The 21,912-nt window shown below is 39.6% G+C and overlaps 3 protein-coding genes and 1 long non-coding RNA gene across 12 annotated transcripts in view; all 4 read left to right on the top strand.

The window, feature by feature from the left end:
• kalrna (kalirin RhoGEF kinase a) overlaps positions 1 to 3,780 on the top strand; it is an 83,355-nt gene extending 79,575 nt beyond the window's left edge. For all 7 annotated transcript variants that reach the window (XM_064311502.1, XM_064311510.1, XM_064311503.1 and 4 more), the window contains one exon: positions 65 to 3,780. In XM_064311502.1, coding sequence (XP_064167572.1) covers positions 65 to 610 — 546 coding nt within the window. In that variant the 3' untranslated portion in view covers positions 611 to 3,780. The remainder of the gene's footprint in view (positions 1 to 64) is intronic.
• Positions 3,781 to 4,994: 1,214 nt separating this feature from the next.
• On the top strand, positions 4,995 to 6,338 carry LOC135241172 (uncharacterized). Its single transcript, XR_010325918.1, has 2 exons — positions 4,995 to 5,745; positions 5,897 to 6,338. It is a non-coding gene; the product is annotated as an uncharacterized LOC135241172 (long non-coding RNA).
• Positions 6,339 to 13,815: 7,477 nt separating this feature from the next.
• On the top strand, positions 13,816 to 16,908 carry LOC135241170 (beta-crystallin A2-like). 2 transcript variants are annotated; one of them, XM_064311332.1, is made up of 5 exons: positions 13,816 to 13,922; positions 14,212 to 14,395; positions 15,289 to 15,430; positions 15,781 to 15,923; positions 16,253 to 16,908. In XM_064311332.1, exons 2-5 carry the CDS (start codon positions 14,238 to 14,240, stop codon positions 16,398 to 16,400), a joined length of 591 nt encoding a protein of 196 aa, XP_064167402.1. In that variant the 5' UTR covers positions 13,816 to 13,922; positions 14,212 to 14,237; the 3' UTR covers positions 16,401 to 16,908. The 2 variants fall into 2 exon arrangements, with proteins under 2 accessions (XP_064167402.1, XP_064167403.1); XM_064311333.1 differs by having other exon boundaries at positions 13,869 to 13,922; positions 14,215 to 14,395.
• Positions 16,909 to 19,755: 2,847 nt separating this feature from the next.
• Positions 19,756 to 21,912, top strand: part of LOC135241169 (protein FEV-like) — a 270,601-nt gene continuing 268,444 nt past the window's right edge. Inside the window, exons 1-2 of one of the 2 annotated variants that reach the window (XM_064311330.1) lie at positions 20,628 to 20,967; positions 21,486 to 21,557. In XM_064311330.1, the coding sequence (XP_064167400.1) occupies positions 20,919 to 20,967; positions 21,486 to 21,557 (121 nt within the window). In that variant the 5' untranslated portion in view covers positions 20,628 to 20,918. Of the gene's footprint in view, positions 20,968 to 21,485; positions 21,558 to 21,912 lie in introns of both variants that reach the window. The other variant, XM_064311329.1, reaches the window with a different exon arrangement.

Here is a 21,912-nt window from a genome sequence, read left to right as displayed (position 1 = left end):
TACAGTAAAAAGCCCATGACATCTTGTCACTGCCGCTAACATTGTGTATGATGTCTGTTACCAGCCTGAGAACCTTCTGGTGAACCTACACGTTCCAGTTCCGTGCGTCAAGCTCATCGATTTCGGGGACGCGGTCCAGGTGTCGGGCCACCGCTACGTGCACCTGCTCCTGGGGAACCCGGAGTTCGCCGCCCCGGAGCTGATCCAGGGCTCGCCGGTGTCCCTGAGCACGGACGTGTGGAGCGTGGGGGTGCTGGCCTACGTCATGCTGAGCGGCGTCTCGCCCTTCCTGGACGAGAGCCTGGAGGAGACCTGCGTCAACATCTGCCGGCTGGACTTCTGCTTCCCGGACGACTACTTCCGGGGCGTGAGCCAGGCCGCCCGCGACTTCATCGGCACCGCCCTGCAGGAGGACCCCCGGAAGCGCCCCGGCGCCGCCTCCTGCCTCCAGCACCCCTGGGTGAGCGCCCACGGCGGGGAGTACTCCAAGAGCCCGCTGGACACGGCGCGGCTGGCCTCCTTCATCGAGAGGAGGAGGCAGCTCAACGACGTGCGCCCCGTCACCAACATCAAGGGCCTGGTGACCAGCAGCATGGGCCACACCCTATGAGGAACATGCCTGACACGGGCCGTCTCTGGCCCTCTCTCCCACAGTGTGGAGAGTCTGGAGAAAAAAGGGGGGAGAATCCATCACTCCGTCTAGACCAGGGGTAGGCGATGCCTGGTACGGGTTCACTCGTTTTGAGTCTGGAGCTGGTATGGAAATGGCAGTCCATCCATCCATTATCTAACCCCCTTATTCCTGGTCAGGGTTCGAGGGGGTAGGGGTTTGGGTCTGGGTTGGGGTTGGAGCCTATCCCAGCATGCATTGGGCAGGAGGCAGTCATACACCCGGGACAGGTTTCCAGTCCATCGCAGGGCACGCACACCAGTGGTAAGTGGCAGCCACTGTCACCCATTTGAGCTCGAGGAAGAAGCTTTACTGTGCTAAGTGTCATTCAGGGCTCATAATGCACTTATCCTTTTAAGGAGGTTACACCTGTAGACGACTCAGGTCCTGGAGCGACACAGCTGTTTCTGCTTTTGTTCCATCTGAGCTCGATCGCACAGTCAGATGGGTTATTAAGCTTAATAATTAATGCAATTATTTAACTGAAGGTTAAAATGGAGTAGAACCCAGAAATATCCAGCTGCCTATCCCTGGTCTAGACACATGTTTCTGATGAAATTTGTAAGGTACTAGGTGTTAGATTTTTCTCCCAGTAGCAGAAAGGTTTATCCAATGTGCTTTATTTGAGTCCTTATTGGGCAAAATTAATCACTCCCACAGAACATCAGGGAATGAACATCTGTACACCACCATGCCTACTGTACTAGTGTACTAGTGGTGAATCCTTTAAAAGGTCTCCATTAGAAATGGAGCTGTAATACTGCTGTTGGGTTGTGTTGTTCATTTTGACTGTACTTACGAACACTTTAAAACATACCCGGTGGAGAAGGAAATGATCAGAGGAAATGCACATCTATGTAAGATTAAACAATAACGATCACAGAATTTGGCCAATATATTTATATTTGGTTCAATGGAACTGAGTGTACCATTTTGTATGTATGGAATAACCACTTTTGTTTTTATAAAGATGTCAAAGACAGAGATAAATGAAAGAATAATGAAAAGAAAATTGGGAACAGTTCTCATCTTAAATGTCCAATTCACAGGTGCTGTTCCAAGGGTTTGTTCAGATATGTTGCATTACTTTCAAATGAAATGATCTCATGTTTAGTAGCTTCTCTGTTCAGGTGAAATGTAATCTTTCCACAAAGCAGGTTGGTTCCCATTCATTTCTCACACCTAGTCATTTACTATGCAGTGGCCTTTAAAAATAGTCTCTCGACCAATGAAAAACCTTTAAACTCATATAGTATCACACCCACATCAATTTAGCGCACAAATTTGTGTCAGAATAAGAGGAGAAAAAATAAACAAGCCTTAACTGTTATTTAGTAGACTTTTTTTTGAAACCACAAAGGTCCAAGTTGTATATAGTTATTACTTTATATGATATTTATTTTTACAGCCTGTGCTTATTATTTCTATTGATTTGGAAAATGTATCACTACATTTTTATGGCAACCAACACAGTGGTGCTTACTGTGTTCGTCATAAGTTGGAACACTGAGGTGGCTGTTACTGAAAACCTTATATGTTGATCTCAGAACTAAACACCCAAACTTTGAGCTCCTTCATAGCGGTGTACTGACCATAATGTTCACCTTTCAGGGGCAATACTCCATCTGATCCCAGGACTAAAGCGACTGTGAGAAATTTGCTGTGACTTAACGATCACTTCTGTTTACAACCGCAGGAACTGAGATCCCCTCCCGTGAGAGGGATTGGCTCTGCTTTGCTTTGTCTTTTCATCTGTGGTGCTTTGCGTAATTATATTGCGGAAGAATCTCCGAGCCGCCTGACCGTACGCTCCTGATCGGTACGGATCTTGTATTGATGAAGTCATCCTGTGTTCATTTTTTCCTTGGCGTGCCATTGCTCTTAAAACAATGATAACTCTCATTTGGCAGGTGTATTCATTAATACAATGGGCAGCGTTGTATTATCTTGTGATGAATTTGCATGATTCCTGTGCTCAAAACGTCAGGGCTCAAACAACAGCGATGCTTCGAGCTAGCGTTTTGCAGGTGGAGGTGGATGATCTCACGACGAACAGATTTGATGGAATAATGTTTAATTTCCACAACATGATTGACTGTTCTCTGACCACAGTGTGATGTGACCATGTTATTGGGAAATATGTACCTGTATGAAACCATATGAAATCCTGCTTGTGACATCACTGACCATCAATATTTGAAGCTATAATAAAGACGTTTCTTCTAAGATAAAATGAGAAATCAAAGTAGTAAATGCTTGGTACGGTTTTATGTCTGATATGAAATTAGCGGTCAATATCTCTCTTTTTATATACCCTATAGAAGAGCTGAATTGTGCTAGCACAGCGTACAAGATTATCAGATTTGTCATACAGATGAAAAATGCTTTGATCTACATTTTTACTCCATGACAAAGCATTGAAAGGCTTTTTTGACTGTTTTGATCTGCCAGGTTGGCTTTGTGGACACACTGTGTAAAATTTAAAGTAACCACACTAGAGTAAGCTCTCATGTTCAGACTGTGTTCACCGTTCGAAGAGTCTATACTGGTGTGAATAGTATTTTGAGGTAATTTAGCATTTCACTAGGAACATGACTGTTAGCTGACAAGAAGAGAGTGAGGTATTGGTCTTGATTCTTGTTCAAGAACCAACCATGTAATGCGGGCCTTTTGCAAGCAGGATGACAGGTATTGTGCTGTTACAACACTTCATCTATGGTGTTAATGCTCTCAACCATTTCAGTGTGTACATTCAATAGCAGACTAACCATGATGCTACTAACTGCTGGTGCATTGCTTCAGTCTAATGAGTTACATAATTGCTGAAACAGCTGGATTTTTCTTTTGCTTAACTGTCATTTTGCCAGAATGGTATTATTGGCATTTGAAATGAAATTATTTAAATGAAAATGTTAAGTATTATTGTATATGCATTGTTCACTGCAACAGCATGCACCATGTACTTTGCATCATTTCATGTAGTATGGTACTCTGTACATAAATCTGTCTATAAGATTTGAAATCAAATCTAAAAATGCTTTCTTAGACCACATGGGCTGTCTGTTTGTTACTGAATGTTTAATAAAAAAAGTGCTTGTTTCTATAATAAATGTTGTTGCTTGTTATTTCCTAAAAACGGGTGGAAATATTTCCCACCAGTTTTGTCAATGGAACGACAAAATAGTTATCTATGACAGATCCTCATATCTGTCATCTACAGTATGGCCCGCCAAGTTGTGGTGTTTTTGAGTAGTGGGGTGGGGTGGGGGGTTAGGGGTTGTAACACACAAATGCTTTAAAATAAAGTAAGATTTTAATGAAATCATATTACAGTACATTTTTGTAATACCCTCCTCTAGAAAATAGGATAATAATATAAATCACCACAGGGTGGTAGTATTGCTCAAGAAATTCTCAATCATTATGCCTTCAAGCAGGTTGTGAATGCTGTTGGAACTAAGACAATATTCACCCAGCCAATACAGTCAATTTCACAAATAAAACTGAACTAATATTTCATGTGCATATGATCCCAAATTAAAATGGCAGAAGATTTTATTCTGTGACCACAAGATCAGATGTCTTTTCTTGTGCTTTCCGATGTATCCCGCATGTTCGCATTTTGCCTGTATGCTGCTGATCACCCGTCCCTGATGTAACGCCAGTCTTTTACCTAATGGAGGAGAAGGATGGCTGATTTATGAAATATTTTTCATGTCTGACCTTTGTCAACACAAAGCTGCCAGATGGAAAAACAATGCTAACTTTGGTTGTATATACAATATATACTTTGAAATTACTAATTGTGACACTAAATATGTTATGACATAATTAGCCTTTGTGGCAAGTTTCCAAATGAATTGTTTTTAAAATGTACAATTTAGCTTTTTTCCTTTGCTGGTTTTGTAGGCTCAATTCTCCATGCCTAAATGACATCCTGATGTTCTTTGGGTAGATTTTATTATTTAGAAAATCAAGCATTACTGTATATTATATATCTTTTTAAACATCTAAAAAAAATTGTATTTCTGCTTTGCTGATCTCCTCAAGTGAACTGTCAGCTTTGCTTATTTTAGGCCACAAAATATGAAAACAGTAAATAATGTATGAAGTATAAATTATGTCACTTGATGTGGCTATGGGTTAATTTACTAAAACGGCACTGTCAAAAGCCGCCAATTTGCCCATTTAGGAACCGTCCCACACACTCAACCGCATAAAAGATGCTATTCAAAACCATGAAAAAACTATACCACGTTAGTATATGGTACTAACGAAGTATAGTTTCTCCATCAACAAACGATAAAACTTTTGTTGAGATACGCCGTAATCAAGCATTGCATTGCAATGACAACGATATAGCATTATGTTAAAGTTTTATTTATCTTTTGCGGGAAGAGCTCGTGAAGTAGCCTACCCTAGACTACGGAAGGCTAACTATTTTATTTAGCCATACGTATAAAGTTCAAATCTCCTGGCGGTTTTGTTAGCTTACGTCAGGCCACCAGGAAAGTGAGTCATTTGCAAACCGTATGGAAATGTTTTTGTAAATTTGATGGAGGTAGATGGAAACACCAGGCAGGTGTTTCCCCCCCTGCTTTTCTCAAGGAAAGTCAATGACCTCCCTTCCCCCGCCCCCGCCAATCATGCATGCAATGCGTCATTCTCTTCAGGTTTACTACCTGCCCTGAGCGCATATCTCCCAATCCAGTCGGGCGATCAGTTCCATCGATAATGAGCAAAAAGGCACAGAGGGTTTGCATAGACAGGCAGAGTTGGACTAATCAGCTGGAGATCTCCTCGTCCTGCCTACCCCCTGGGGCTCCTGTGTCAATATTAGATTAGCGCAAACGCACCCCTCGACAGGTGTGCTGTGTAGGCTACAGGATCCTCTCTATTTAAAACATTAAAAAGTTAAATAGATGGATAGCTATTTATGCCCGACTATATAAACTCGGCAGGGGTAGCACAAGTCTACTTGTCCTGAAAGTGCCGTTAAAGGGATACAGGCAGCATTTCCCCCAACTAGGCAGAACTTGCCTTCGTATCACTTATTCAACATGTGGCTGGTATAGGTAAGTTTTCTTTATTTAATTTCACTTTCAGAAGATTCATGTATGACCGTTTTGTAGGCTAGCTGCTCTTTTAATCGCATAAAGTCATACCTGTCACATATGTTACGCTGTTTAATTTAAATTGAACCCCCTTTTTTAACCGACGATTTAGCGTCTGGATGGAATGGGATACACCTGGGCACCTGGGATCTCCGCGTTTGGAATAAAATAACTTCGGAGTATCACGTTTTACTGAAGACATCGCACATTACATCGTTAGGTGCACGGAGAGCTCAGTCTTTCAGTTATGTCTGGAACCGCCGTAACGCCTGATAATTCCTGTATTTGCCTCACGTTGAGCCACACGTACAATACCTAAAGCTGATGTTTTGTTCGTTCGGCTCGCGTTAAGCAGGTACAGCCTTTCAACTGTTCAGTGCTGATGAGGAAACGGCAGCGTTCATGATCCCTATCGACGCTCAAAATACGGAACCAGAACGTCAGAACACCGCTAATATGCTTTTGAGCTACATTTTAAAACGTAATTTACAAATACACAGGTGTATAACCATTACAATACAATATGTATACATTATCAGAGAAAGAGTGGGGGGGGGAACATCACGTAGGCTACATATGTACATATGTAGCCTACTTTGTTCTAGTGCTCATGCTTGATTGTGTAAGGGTATTAAAGATTTCATAAAGACATTACATGGTAAATCTGTATAAGCTATTTCAATGCACATATGACTTATCGTTTTAACATATTGAACAAAAAAATGCAATTAGAAAAACATAGGCAATCCCCTCATGTCACAGAGTTGCAGCATTGGTCGTCATGTTAAGCCCCTTTAAACATAACTTCAATATTTGCCATTTCGTTTTAAGGGAATTGCCAAAGGGAAATTATCCACACAAAAGACTGTACTGGAATTATACTTCTTTTTCACGAATGCCCAGTAGACTCACACTAAAGCAGTGGTTCTCAACTCGGGCCAGAAAGGGCCGGTGTGGGTGTAGGCTTTTGTTCCAACCTGTGCCCACACTGGCCCTTTCTGGCCTGAGTTGAGAACCAGTGCACTAAAGTGTGAGCTGTTCTATTTAAGTGTAAACTCTATGGAAATGTTTAAGTTTGCGAACATTTTAAAATGATTTTTACATAAACAGTTTCTGCTTTAAATGGTTGGAGTCTTTGATCTCCTTTTTTGCTATTCTGGCTGCACCATAAAGTTTTTCTTTGATTTGTGTGTGCTTTGAATTTTCTTTCTCGCAGGCAACTGCTATGATGGTGCACAGTCCTCTAACAACATAGGTTTTAGATTCACATTGTAACTCACTCATTGACATACATTAAGATGCACAGGGCTAATGACCGTGGAATACTGCTCTTCAGTGTTCCATGATACCAACTGCCATTCCATAGTATTGAGCCCCTTACAAAAGCTGGACTTAAGAATTAACAGTGCAGTATTACTGCATGGAGAATACTGGGAACATTTATTTGTGCTATGCTGAATGCACTGGAAAATATAAATGATAACACCAATGTTTAACATTGGCCCACTAGAGTTCCTAAATCAGCTGTTACAACTTATGTAGAAAACAGTAACATTTCCACTCTGCATGTGTAAGTTTATACTCACGCCCAGCCCAGCATTTTGCTAAATCCACTTGTGTGTGTACAATAGATGAGAAAACAGTGGAAAGGAGGCCTTGTCACATGATTTGAGCCTTCCCTGTCAGTTTAACTACAGTCAGACAATATTTGTTTTCCGCAGTACAAACTAAGTGCACTTACATCTCACCGCCTGTTTCTGGTCCACTCAATGTCAATATTACAGCTACAACCAGATCTCTTGAATGTCTTACTCCGTAAATAACTGTATAACCTGTGGAATCCCAGGCATATTAATGTGAACAATGTTTAAACATCAATTAGTACATTTGCAGTGCACAAGTCATTTTCTAATTATGTATTTTCTGTTCTCAAAGATGTAAATTTTCTTAATTTTGTAAATGAGTCCAACAAGCTTCAGTAGTTAAAAAATGTATATATTTTTTATTTATCCTTTATCTTATCTGGTATTTGAGTCCCATTGAGGGAGCCCTGGCCAAGAGAAGCAACAAGCAGTCAGTTTACACATGAAACACCCATACAATAAGGAACATCAATAAAACCACAGATTATACATTATGCAATTCCGATAAAATGATTACAAACATCAATTTTTAAGGTCTGCAATAAGCCATCTACGGTAAACTAAGGATGGCAGACCTGCCCTTTTATACAAAAGACAACGATGAGAAAAAAAGTTGGCATTTGTAATAAAACACAAGGCACCCTGATACAGTACACTGTGCCAATAGCCTGCGTGGGAGAAACAGATGCATGCATGTAAAGGACATCACCATAATCAATCATAGAGAGAAAGGTGGCTTGAACCACTTTATTTCCAGTTGCACAAAACCCCAACTTAAACTTTTTAACAAGATAGCTAATGTGCCTTTTAAAACTAAGTTTTTCATCCAGCTGGATTCCCAGATATTTGCAGGAAAACACTTGCTGAATAATTTTCATATCTACTGTACATATATTAGCAGTAACAATCCCGGAGTTTGATTTAGAGATATACATAATCTTTATTTTATCTGAATTAAAGACCAGGTATAACTCATTAAGAGCTGCCTAATGGGGTTTAAAGACTCTTGAAGGTCGATAGCTCTATTCAGGAACGCAGCACCGGATTATAGAATTGCGTCTACATGAAGGTGAATTTTTGAATTCTCTTTACAGCTGAATCAATATCAAGAAAGTAAATACTAAATAGTACAGAACCTAGAATAGACCCTTGTGGTACACCCTTGGGATTATTTTTGAACATCTGCATAAACACATTGTGGCCTGTCAGACTGTTTTCAAACCATGATCACAGATAGTGTGATTGACAGCATGAAATGCTTTAGATAAATCAATAAATAACGCAGCACGGTTCTTTTGTTTTATCATCTCATTAATTTTCTATTACTTATACAAGTTTTTATTTTAACATTTAACAGCTGGTTCAGAGTTGTAAACACACAATTTAATTAAACATATTTTTAAAAGCACAAACATGCATCAAAGCAAAAAACTTTCACCAAAATTATATGATCACAAAATCACATTTTGCAGAACAAAATATAAAATATATTCATCAAGGTAATAAAATAATTACACAGTAAAATAAGTTAATTAACATTGAGATATGATCCTTCTGATTGATCTTTTTTTTTACATGAAGGAAAAACATTATTTGTGGTAAATTAAGGATTGACATTGCTGTGGAAAATACTATTTGATGGTGTTTAGGAAAATATCAATTATAGCAATAACACAGAGCGTCGTTTTCTGTTTATTTCTGAGATAACCTTTACCCCTTCCTTGATTCAAGCCTTGCCTGCAGCTGCTGTATGCTCGCATTAACAAAAGCCATCTGGAACCAGACCACTGCTACAACTTTCTCGCAAGATATGATCCAGCCTATTCCATTTAGCAGTCTCTAGTTAGCCTACCTCCAAGCTTTTTCTCACCAGAGCGTTTAGAACCATGCCAAAAAAATTTCAATAAACTACTGCATGATTTTGACACCGGTGAAGATTTTTTCTACGAAAATATGAAAACTAGGATTTCCAAAAATGAGCAATAATTAGATGGTTAGCTTAAAGGACGAACTGAAATGAAATGTGATTTTAATTGACAGACTACACGAAAACTAATGGAACCGTATTAACACTTAATAGTGCATAGCATGCATTTTCACGACGCAGTATTTTTATTAAGAGTTAAAAGGTTTTTTTTTTTTTTTTTAAATAAAAAAAAAACATGCAATAGACAACCAGGATAAATATACAAGTTGTGAACTCAGGGAATATGCCATGATTGTAAATAAAAATGTTCGTAAAAAATATAGGAAAGATGACACGCTTGTGCTTCTTTCAGATACTTTTATTGGGTAAAATGTAAAAGCAACGATTTAATTAAATGCTCTTAACTTACTACTGCTAAGCCCCAATCATTTTACCGATATTTAATTTAATTTGTCAGACAAGATTTGATTACAGCACGTCTCTCTGTGATACAGAGAAAGTGCGTGGTCGTTTCAACCTTCTAACGCTTCCAGGTTTCCATATATTGCATTTACAGAGGCTGGACAACTGCAGCTGCTGGTTAATTTGAAGACAATGGCCACCCGTAGGCTGTAGGCTGTTTTGCAACGGTTAAAATGGTTCCTAATGAGATATGCAAATGCCTTGGGGTCGTTTCGTGTTATTTATCGTCCATTAGCCTTAACTGCGATCGGAACAGAGAGAAGGGAGCTCTTGGGCCGGCCCCCGGTCTGTGCGTAAATCCCCACCTGCGCGCTGCGTACAATGCCGCACCACGGTACAAAGCTTTCAGAGAGCAGATGTTACCTGCGTGAGCTGTCACCGCCTGTTCAATTTGGCCTTCGGAGGATTAGTTTCTACGGCAGCAACACACACATGCAGAACGGGTCATTTGCCTGTCGATTCATTGACTATTCAAACAGCTTCCCAATTTTGAGCTAGAAAACAAGGTTTTAAAAATTTGACAGCCTGCTTCCAGTTACGAAGGAATAATGTTGTAATGAATTTCTCTAATTTTATTAAAAAACCCTGTAATACCATTTCACTTCATAATATATTTTGTGAACACATTCAGTCCTTCATCACACAGAAATACTGCATTAAGTGAATAAAAATACACCTAGCTAGACCAGTTTTATCTGAGGACATATAAGGTGGAGAATTATAATTGATCATGTTTGGAAGAAAATAAGAAAATGCGATGAGAAGCATTTATTATGATAGCACTCAAACCTCCACCCTCTTACAGTTCAAGATGAGATCAGTCTCCTTGATGTAAATGAGACATTTCCAAGTGAAATGAATGTAACTGCTGTCACCCAAGCCTGTGAGAGATACAATTCATAAAGTTTTCTTGATATTGTGAGAAAAGAACAGTTACATTTTTTTTTTAATAAGAAGAAATGTCCGCCTGACACAATTTGGGGAAATAACTTTTGAAATAAGTCTGAAGCACCACAGTGTTCCTGTAGATGTGCCGTACTCTTAACGGGTCAGGCGCACTTGTTTACCTGACCACCACCTTCAGTTCCCTGGCAACGCTACATTTCAGTGTCCACATTCAGGAGGGAGACGGTGAGGGTTCTGTTACCATGGACAGCCGAGATTCTGAAAGCAAGAATGCATCTGTCACACAGATACACAGACACACTGCACACGCACACACACACACACACCTGAACCCCATGGCTATGCCTATTTCTGTGGGGCTGTGGTTGAAAATGGATGCAAACCTTCAGAGTTTACATCTGTTTGAACACGATCTGCAGCACAAAATTAATACTGTCTGAGAAATAATGAAGCTGAAGGTGGGGATTAGCCGGCAGTGCGGAAAGGAGAGAAAGACAGATGTGCAAACAGGTTTGTTTGTTCTGGTTGCTAATGAGTACTGGTAGGCCATTGTCTTTCAGTACTTTCAAATAGCGGCATCCTGGACAGCTGTCCCTAAGGGTGAACATGCAATGGCAAACGCACAATAGCTAAAAGGAATATTTAACCATTCATCAACCGTCAGCTGTGAAGAGACAGGCCTAGATAATCTTTGTTCAAGTTCAGGCACACACACATATGCACATATTTACATGTGCATGTGTGCACGCTCACACACACACATGCATACATGGACACGTGCACACAAATTTACATGAACATGCCCTTGCATATGCACACATACAAGTACGTATGCACTCACACACACACACACACACACACACACACACATGCACACCTGCAGACACACTCACATGCACTCTTGCACGCACAGATACATGCATACACACACACACACAAATGCGCACACGCACGCACATAGACACACACACACACACACAAACATTAAAATATTCATTTAATGAATCCCCCAAGCCGCGACAAGTGCACAGCAAAGTGACGAAAGAAAGTGATCCAGACTAACAAAAACACAGAGACTGTCGCACAGCCTTTTCAAAATAGCCCTTTGTGCTGCTTCTCCGGCGGAGAGATAAACATTCAAAGCAGAGCAGTGGGATAGTAGGAGGTGCTGCAGATCTACGATGCAAATGGCCTGAGCTGAATTTGCCAGTGAAATGAGAGCTTCCAGGCTGAGGCGGAGAGAGACGCAGACAGATCTGATCATTCAAATGGGAGAACAAAAGGCACCAGGCCGCACCTGCCTGCTCCATGTGTGACCCGGCCAAACCCTCCACATGACGAAGGACCACAGAAGTGTCATTAGTCAAACCTGCTCGGGGGACTACCTCCACGGCGGTTTAGCCCAGGAAGTACTATTGCCGGCAAAGCTAAGGACCCTGGGACAGCAGTTTTTCTTACTTCCTTCCTTCCTGTCCAGGGATCATTATATGTACCATAGACCCACATTCATTTTGATTTTGATGTCCTATGAACGGTACATTTAAGAAACATAAAACATTTACGAAACAAGATGACTAAAATGTACAAGTAAATACAGAAACTTGTGTAAATTATTTAAGATTTAGGGAACAGCGCTTTTGGGTTCACATCACTAAGGAGACGGACACGGCTCTTTTAAGTTAGACCGATTCTGGCCGTGAACATCACTAAGGAAACAGGTGCATCACTTTGAGGTTAATCTGCATCTGACCGTGAACATCACCATAGAAACGAGGGAAAGCCACACACAGACGCAGCTTTTGCACAGCTTATGGGTCTACAGTCCTGAATTAACCTGTCTTCCATACTGATTAATACAGAGTTTTTGAATGGGCTGGTCAGAGTAAATGCAAAATCACTCTTCATTCATAATCAACGTGAGCTTGTACAGACATTAGGAATAATGCCATTTGTCTGACAGTTAAGAGAAGCTTGTTTGCGTGATGCTACAGAAGTACACTGTAACAAACTCTCGGCAGAGAACCCTCCAGACTTCAGAGGATGTTTGCAAAAAAATTTTTTATCAGCTACTGCAGTATACCCTTGCACCACTAGGTGTCCCTTGAGACAGATATCTTCACTGCATGCTAAATGATCAATCTAGCTTTCTATAAATTAAATAATGAAAACAAAAATATAAATATATCTGTTCTCTAAAATGAAGGCAGCCATTGTGTACACGTTCTTAACTGAAATAAAAAACAACTCATTTCTATAGGGAATTGAAATGTAAATAACCCAAACCCTGCCTGGACAACCCTAACCAGGCACCCAGCCATAGACACATGCAGGGCAACAGGCAACCATACAGCGTGAATGGCTAAAACACACAGTAACACAACAGAAAGAGAAAAAACGGACACAAAGAGATCCACTGATCACGAGACAAAGAAACAGACCGTGGAATGATCTGAATTGTAGATAGCTGAGGGTTCAGAGTTGCTGGACATGTTTGTAAGAGGTCGCTATCTACAGCCATTCAACAACAACAAGCGTGTATCACTTTCAGAGGCATAATAGGTTTGTATAAGGCATGGAAATGGTATCTACAGGCATCACACTGAAAACTAGTAAGTTAAAAAAATATTATTGTAGCAGATGGGCAAGTTTACTTCCCCCAAAATACTTGACCCTTAAACCGAAGTATAATCATTCTGATTTGACATATTTGTACAGTATCCTTTTGTAGCTGCTATATTATGTTTTTTTTATTTTATTATTTCTTTCCCTGAATATTTCTGTAATAACCTGTCTATATACTGTCACCGTATGTACCCTGCTCTAGTTGTTCTGCCAATCAGCTGTGGGAGTGGTGGCTCTTTAAAGGCCAGGACTGAAGTTAATCTCACAGAAATGCGACCGTTATCCCCGCGTGCCAATCAAACTGTTGTGTCAGTCTGTCGCCATTGTGGCCGGGCCGCCGGCGAAGCGCGGGCCGGTCGGGTGCCGTTTTGATGAGTCAGAAGAGCTAAGCCCTCCGACAATGGGCCTCCCGCGCTCCCACAATGAGGCGGGCTAATGCGTCCTTTCAGCCGGGCCCTGCTGAGTGTGCACGCGTTGTGCGGATTCTGCACTAAACGCGGGGCCCGGCACCATAAATACGCAGCGCCGAGCCGGGGGGCCCCAGCACCGATTTCACTGGATCTGTACCACTTGAGTTCGTAAGTACTGCACGTGGCCGTAGCGGAACGCGGGCGACTGATTCCTGCACATTGGCAAAGAGTGCAAAACCACTTTCCGAGTAGGAAATGACATAGAGCTTTAGCATGCTAACGGGCTAACTTCCAGACTAAAAACAAAAGAACAAAAAAAAAAAAAAGGAAATCGGTAGGAATGCCATAGGGGGGGTCGCTCACTCAGTGTTCAGGAATCAACACTCTCTCCACATTCCTAAAGGTTTGCTTTCCTCGCCTCCTCGCTGCTCTAAGTCTGCTGTTCCTTGCGCCCCAGTAGGGAGAACGGTGGCGGCAGTGACCATGAATACGCAACAGATGGAGCAGATGGGGCAGTTCAGGATAACTGTCTGGGAGGAGGAGAACTTCCAGGGCAAGCGCTGCGAGTTCATGCTCGAGTGTCAGAACATCATGGAGAGGGGCTTCCGGAAGATCCGCTCCATCAAGGTGGAGAACGGCCCGTAAGTCTCTCGGATTTCTCCTCCGCGCGCGGGATTGGCTACGGTGTAGCGGTTTTAACGTTCAGGGCCCTGTACTCAGAGAGGGACTGGTCAGCGGTGGCTGTGTAACACAGCGGAGTTGCAAGTTCAAATCTCAGAAGGGACACTGGTTCTCCAAACCTATAGCTGTATTCCATCAGATTTTAAGGAAATCCAGAGCTAAGAAATGTATACAAGAATTGTGTTTGGTTATATTTGTGAATGTTGACTGTAACATATTATATTTCAATCTCATTTGCAACATCTTAGTGAAGCTTTAAATTATTTAGCTGTGAAATTTAAATACTTCGTTGCTAAAATAAAAAAATTAAAAAAATATTGTTATAGAATGTCATATGTTGAACTAAATTATCAACCATTGAAAAATTATTTTTGTCAGCCTGTATTTGTCATCGTTTTCCTTCTAAAAAGAGGCTTATTTTAAGATTAGGGAAGGTTTAAAAACAATATGATGAAGGAAATGTATCCGTATGAATTGGAATAATGTGGTTATGTAATTACTGTGACGATGAAGTTGTTCCTTGAAGAGAAGGTGGTGTTGAACCTCATTGTATTAACAAATACTTCAGTTAAAAATGTACATAATCAAGCTGCCTTTCAGACAGAAGTTGATGTCAGTCTAAATCAGTTCTTTGTGGTGTTTGCTCTGTGTAGCAGAGACTAATGAGTTGGCAATGGATAATTAGATCACCATAAAATACTGTGCCTGTGATGTTTGCTTTTGCGCTGTGCACACACTAAATGGCAGGCTCTGTTACTTACTGTTTTGTCTTTACATCTGCCCCCCCCCCCCCTCTCTCTCTCTCTCTCTCTCTTACACACACAAACACCAATGCACATGCTCGATTTCTCAGCTGGGTAGGGTATGAGTACCCAGAGTTCCAGGGGCAGCAGTTTATTCTGGAGAAGGGAGACTACCCATGCTATGAGGCCTGGAGTGGAAACAGCAGCTACAGAACTGAACACATGCACTCCTTCAGGCCAATCAAATGTGCTGTAAGTTTCCTCGAAAATAGGCTGTGTGTTTAGGGTTTTGGTGCATCAATTTCATCAAGAAAACATGTTTTTCTGGTGTGAATGAATCAATGTTGTCAGGGTCTCTTGAAAGTGAATACTTTCAACAATACTTCATCAAAAGCTGTTTTGAGTTTGTGAGCCCCTTTACATATGAGATTAACAAGTGGGAAAAACTATTTTCATATCAAATAATTAACAAGCATATATTTTCAGAAACCTAATTCAGATAGTGAATTTGCTCTTCGTCAAACAGACACATTCAAATATAACTTGGGGAAATATGTGTGAATCTGTGTAAATAACCAAAACATTCCTGTCCCTGCTCCCAGAACCACAGTGACAGCAAGGTGACTCTCTACGAGTGTGAAGACTTCCAGGGACGCAAGTTTGAGATGTGCGATGACTACCCCTCCTTGCAGGCCATGGGCTGGTGCAACAAGGAGGTCCCTTCAATTAAAGTCAATTCCGGAGCGTAAGTCTCACATCCACAGAACACATCCTCAGACCACAATGTTGATTCCTGTATTCTATCTGATTACAGATTTTAAAAAATGAAAAAATTGTTGCTTTTATTTTTTTAAATTTGGGAGCTATATAGCAGGTTGTTTTCTATTGTACATTATTTGAGCTGTTGTTTAATTGTTAGATGACTCAGCATAATGTAGAGTGGTGAAGTTTATCTGTATTGGTTAGAGCCACATAAACATGTACAGTAGCTATGCAATCTTTTTATGATTTTGACATTTTATTAATTTGCAGGGTGGTACTTATTGAAAATATTCTGCCTTTCCCTCTTAACAGCTGGGTAGCCTATCAGTTTCCTGGTTACCGTGGATACCAGTACATCCTGGAGAGAGACAGACACCAAGGAGAGTACAGAAACTATAATGAGTTCAGCACCCAAGCCCACACCAATCAGGTCCAGTCTATTCGCAGAATTCAGCACTAAGTCCACTTCACAGCTTCCCCTTGACTATTATGTACCTACCATGGCATGACATGTATTAAAATAGGCAATAAAGGCTTTATTCAAACTACGGAAAAGAGTGCTTGTGGCCATTCCTTGCTTTTTAGAAAGTTCCTCCCCCTCCGAAGAAACGGAACTTCCAATCAAATTTTAGAGTGGCAGGCCGTGGTAGATTCTTAAATAAAGTCACCACGGCAACTGCCTACTTTAAATTTTATTCCTGCACCATAAACAATGTCTAAGCATTTACTAGAATGAAACACGAATTATCATGTGACGTAGCCAAATTTTATAGGTTTTATTAGTTAGAAGTTAATGGTCAATATATTTTGTATTTACTGACTAGGAAAGACTGTATTGTTGGTACAATACAAAAGCGATACAAAAATCTTAACTTGATTTAAAATAATTTCTGTCATGTTCTAGGCATAGACTGTTTGTTGTTCCTGTCAGATGTACTTTATTTCCAATAAACAAGAACACGAGATCACGGCTGTTAATGTTTCTACAATTTTTTTGTGACAATGTTGCTTATGTTGTGTTAGTTGCTTGTAAACTGGAGATCTAAAATGAGCTCTAAGCAACATAGATTATAAAAGTTACGCCCTTGTGACATTGTTACGCGTAGGAAGCAAATAAATATTGTAAGGACCTACTCTGTGATTATTTTTTAAAGCGATTAAATAATCTCGTTGACGACATGTTGAATGTAGGATGCGTTTCACTTCAGTATTTAGCTCTAACCCAGAGCAACGTATACACTGATTCAGTCGTTGAAGGTCAGTTCCCTGCCAGTTATCATACACTGGGCCCTGAAGGAAAACCTTTAGTATACCTTATAGCCTACTAGACCTTATATGTAAACGTTGCGGATTGCTGTCCAGTTAGAGTGAGCTGTTTCTGTCCTTTTGCAGGCTTAATAAAACCGTCTTTTTAAGGAATAACGACTTGTTTGGTAATGCCCTATGGGAATTATTTGGCAGAATTTTTGTTCTTTCTGTAAAAAGCCTATATTTTTGTGTTGTCAGAAATAAAGACATGGGTACCGATAGTAGGTTGTCAAAAATTATATTTAGCAGGTAGCAAGTGATATTTATTAATGCAATATTGTTACACATTTCAGCAAGAATAGTACATATACAACTAAACATTTGGGCAAATAAAACAGCACTGTTCGAGTCATTGTAATTCTATTGACATATGTATTGTCTTTGAGAAAACTGTTCCATTCTTGTCCTTGACTTCAGAACACTTTACACCACCTCTCGTAAGCTTGTCTTGCTTCTGCACACCAATTGGCAGTCGAAAACAAACCGTTTGTATTTTGTCTTGCTCTCAACTCAGTAGGCTAGCTCTTCTTGAATATCGCTGATTCGTGCTATTGCCCCTTTAACGGATATTACAACAATTACTTCGTGCATGAATTCAGTGACAGCCGTGTAGGCTACAGTAGATATTTGGGCTGAATTATGAAAGACCGGATACCATAAATGAGTCCCAAGCTCTTCTTTTCTCGAAATCAAACTCATCTGAACCGCTACAACCCATAGCAAGAACAAGAAGAATGACAACAAAAACAAAATAAATAGGTTATAAAATGGACAAACCAATTAATTTAAATAAAGAAACCTAGCCTACAGGATGAAAACTTTTTAAAATTTTGTGTACAATTTTAAGATTAAGAATAACATTCAGATTTTCCGCTTTCTGATCACCGATCATCTCTGATTGAAGCAGTTTGTGTTGGATAAATTGGTCGGATATCCGATTTTGGGAATAGACTTAGTTTTTTAGTTGCAAAGCGAGCTTTCTTTGTAGCCTTTGAGCTGTCCATGGTGCTAATAATGGTATTTTTAATCGTTATGCACGCATTCGCAGTTAATGTCATTATGCAGTTTACACGCGGTTTGCTTGACCAGTATGACTAACTGTTTTCGTTATTTGTCATCTAATAATAATAGTAATTATTATAATTATGATAATAATAACGCCTACTATTTAATATAAAACACATAATATTTAAAGCGGAAACATATCCCTGTTAGGCTTTGTCTTGTTGGCTCTCGTATCTCGCCAAGTAACAATAAAATAGTGTGCGTAGACCTACAATAAAAAAATAAATAAAATAAATAAAAAGCACGCACCCAAATGACAAGATTATCGTCGTCCAGACAACTCCGGGTAGTCTTCATTCGTGTGTATACATTAGATGATAGCGCCCTCTCGTGAAATATATGTTAGCACTGTTACAAAGCCGTGTCTTGCGTAGTAGCTACAGAAGACAAATTGAAATAAGGTCTACTTCTGGCCGATGGAAATAGTCAAAAGTAAAATTTGTTATTTAAGATGTGTTTCAGCTAATTAAGTTAATTTATGTATCTCCAACCACTGGATTATAACCAAATTCAGGCCTGCGATGCGCTTAAATAGGCTACATGGCGAAACAGACCAGGACAGGTGCAGCGTGCAAACAAAGATTCATGTCGAAATGCATGGATAAGCTTGCACACTGCATGACTAACTCATAGGCCGACTACCTTGTTTTACAATAGATTCGATTCGGTAGCCAATACAATGACCTAATTTCCCAATAACGATGGAAATTCGGGCTGGACAAACCTTTTAGGGTCAATTGTTATGCGTTGCATTACAAAAGGGCGCCACAACAAGTTGCTATATGCGGAATAATATGGCTTGTCATTTAAAATAATCGATACCTCAAAATTCGTGTAGTGGTCTTTAGGCCTACATGTACACAAAGGTATTCAGTAAAGTGGTCGGTGTTATTTCATCTTTATCAGAGTTAATATTAATCCAATTGGGAACAAATATAACTCATGGATGTAAAATGTAGGCTACAGGAGTTGATTTAACACTGAACACTTTACTGTGTTTCTTTTAGTGCATGGAAATCTGTAATAGTGGGTCAAATCTGTACATTATTCATTTCACGTTATACATACATACACACACACACACACACATATATATATATAATTTGGAATTTAATAATGGACCGCATGTATTATTATCACAGCCTATGATACTAGTTCAGAAGAGTATTCTGCCTGTCTACAATAGCCATTTAATTAGCTGTATGCAAATGACGTGAGTTTATAGTTTATGTTTTTATTATTATTTCTTGTTACTTAGCTATTTGCTTGCTAATTTAATTGCATGCACTATATTGATCAATTTGTGTTCCGTCGTTTGTTTGTTACACTTGTATTGTACATTAGTGTGACATTGATATTGAAATACTGCATGAGCGGTTAGATTTATTATTATTATTATTATTATTATTATTATTACTACTACTAATAATAATAATAATAACAACAATAATAATAATAACAATCACAACAACAACAACAGCAACAGCACAGCAATAGCAGCAACAACAACAATAAAAATAAAAAATATAAAATAATAATAATAATAAGTAAATAAATAAGGTATGTTGCTTTCTTATACGTGGTCTCGCTCACGATTTAACGATGATTTTAACATGCCAAATAAGTTACGGGAACCTTGAAAAACACCACGGAGTCAGCACCTCATGTCCGAGGGTTTTAGCGCTGCAAGAATTTTGGGATGCGGGGCCCAATTCTTGATTTATATCCATCAAGCACGCGGATCTGCACCCTTCCCCTCCGATTGCCAATTCTACCAAAATATTTACTCACTTTGCTGAATAGAAAAGCAGTAGGGTAAACGTTTTAAATAAAATTCAATTCAGTAGTCAGTTAAGTTAATACAATTGCCCATAATCGATTACCTTGGGACAGCCCATAATGATACTGCATTGCCATGAACACAATGTTACTGAAATACGGCATGACATTATGTGACTCATTTAGATAGGCAAGATAATTATATGGGATATCATGGGTAAATGGTGAGATGCGATCTTATATTTGGCATCTGTGAGGTTATGCTAGAATATGATAATTTAATCGTGCCGGACACACACGCCTTTAAGTCAGTAACATCATTTCACTTTTGTAATAAGTAACCTTAAGCACCAGGCCGAAGAACGCAATGTTCCTGTTTTGTAAGATGCACTGATGCGTGGTCTTTAAGACCAATATTTATTTCAATCCCAGGGAGACGATTTTGTTTGCAAAGAGTTAAAAGGGCGGAAAATTGAACGGATCTGAAAGGGTTTCCATGTCAAGCGCTCTAATTCTCCATAGAAACTCTGATCTTAACGCGGAGACTTTATTAAACCCTGATGGTGGATTGATAAAGCAAAATTTCTGTCGGTCTCGTTTTATTGTGGAGACAGGGAAGGATGACAGAGGTAAATTGCTCTTTTAATTAAAGCAATGCACCAACGGAAATTGCCGTCTGAATATTGTCTCAGCGATGGGGGCTTGTGACTGTTGCCTGGAAACTTCAATCTGTTTCACATTTATTCCAGATCATAGTTTCGAGATAAAGTTTAATAAAAATCGTCTCCTCGGCTGAAAATCAGCCCTTTCTGATCAAACAGCCACAATGAAACAGAAGTGTGGAGGAAACCTTGTGTTTAACATGTATCTCTCAGGTAGCTAGACGATCTTGTATTCATGTGTAAACTTTCAAATGACAGAAATAAGTGTATAACTAAGGACGGAATTCTAGCGTTCAGATGATGGATATGGCCGTTACCGATTATTGTTTTGGCTTCCCGATCTTGAGGAACAGCCCTCGTCTTTTGTCGGAAATTGGATTTCCTTTTTCCTGAACGTGTTTCCTGACTTCACCGGCGAACCTCGGAAGAAAAACTGCAAACACAGAAAAGCAGTCACATAGGGATTCAACTCTATTATGTCATAACTCTGGACCTAAATCTCTGAATTACGTTGTGTACACTTGAAAGAAAATTATATACATGTTTATGTTTTATACTTCATGAGACCTCGGAAACACCGATAAAACGGAGCTGCTTATTTTATAGACTAACTAGACTTATGTTTAAAATGAGTTGTTTATTTTCATTTTATTTCATGAATGTATTTTCTTATCTAATGTAGTATAGGGTTTATAACTAAGCATGACACTTCTCGACTGTTTTAATTTCAGATTCAACGGAAAATTTGTTTAAAGACGGGAAAAGCGCATCTTGGAGCCCAATTAATACCGGAATACAGAAAGGTAAATTGAAACTTTTTTTAAAAAATCCAACGCTATTAAATAGTGATATTTTTTCACAGTTATTTAAAAAAAAATCCTAACATATTTTGGATTTACAACTACTCCAGTTTATCGAGACAGTGATATTATGTTGAATCATTAAAGGTAGGCTACTGCTATCGACTTACTATTTGGTTCTGAACTAGGGCCGACTATAGCCTATTCCAGAAAATATTTAATGCAATTGTTGATAACACTTCCAAATTAAACAGGTTTAATTGCCAACCCTGATAGCATTCATGCAGATCCATACAGTTCGTGTCACACACCACTGGCTTTAAAAAAAAAACTCAAATCCACATTTAAATTAGTTATG

This window comes from Anguilla rostrata, chromosome 15 (genome assembly GCF_018555375.3).
Source record: "Anguilla rostrata isolate EN2019 chromosome 15, ASM1855537v3, whole genome shotgun sequence".
In the NCBI taxonomy this organism is placed as follows: domain Eukaryota; kingdom Metazoa; phylum Chordata; class Actinopteri; order Anguilliformes; family Anguillidae; genus Anguilla; species Anguilla rostrata.
The sequence above is the reverse complement of the archived record's forward strand: the minus strand, read 5'-3'. Positions and strand labels throughout refer to the sequence as shown.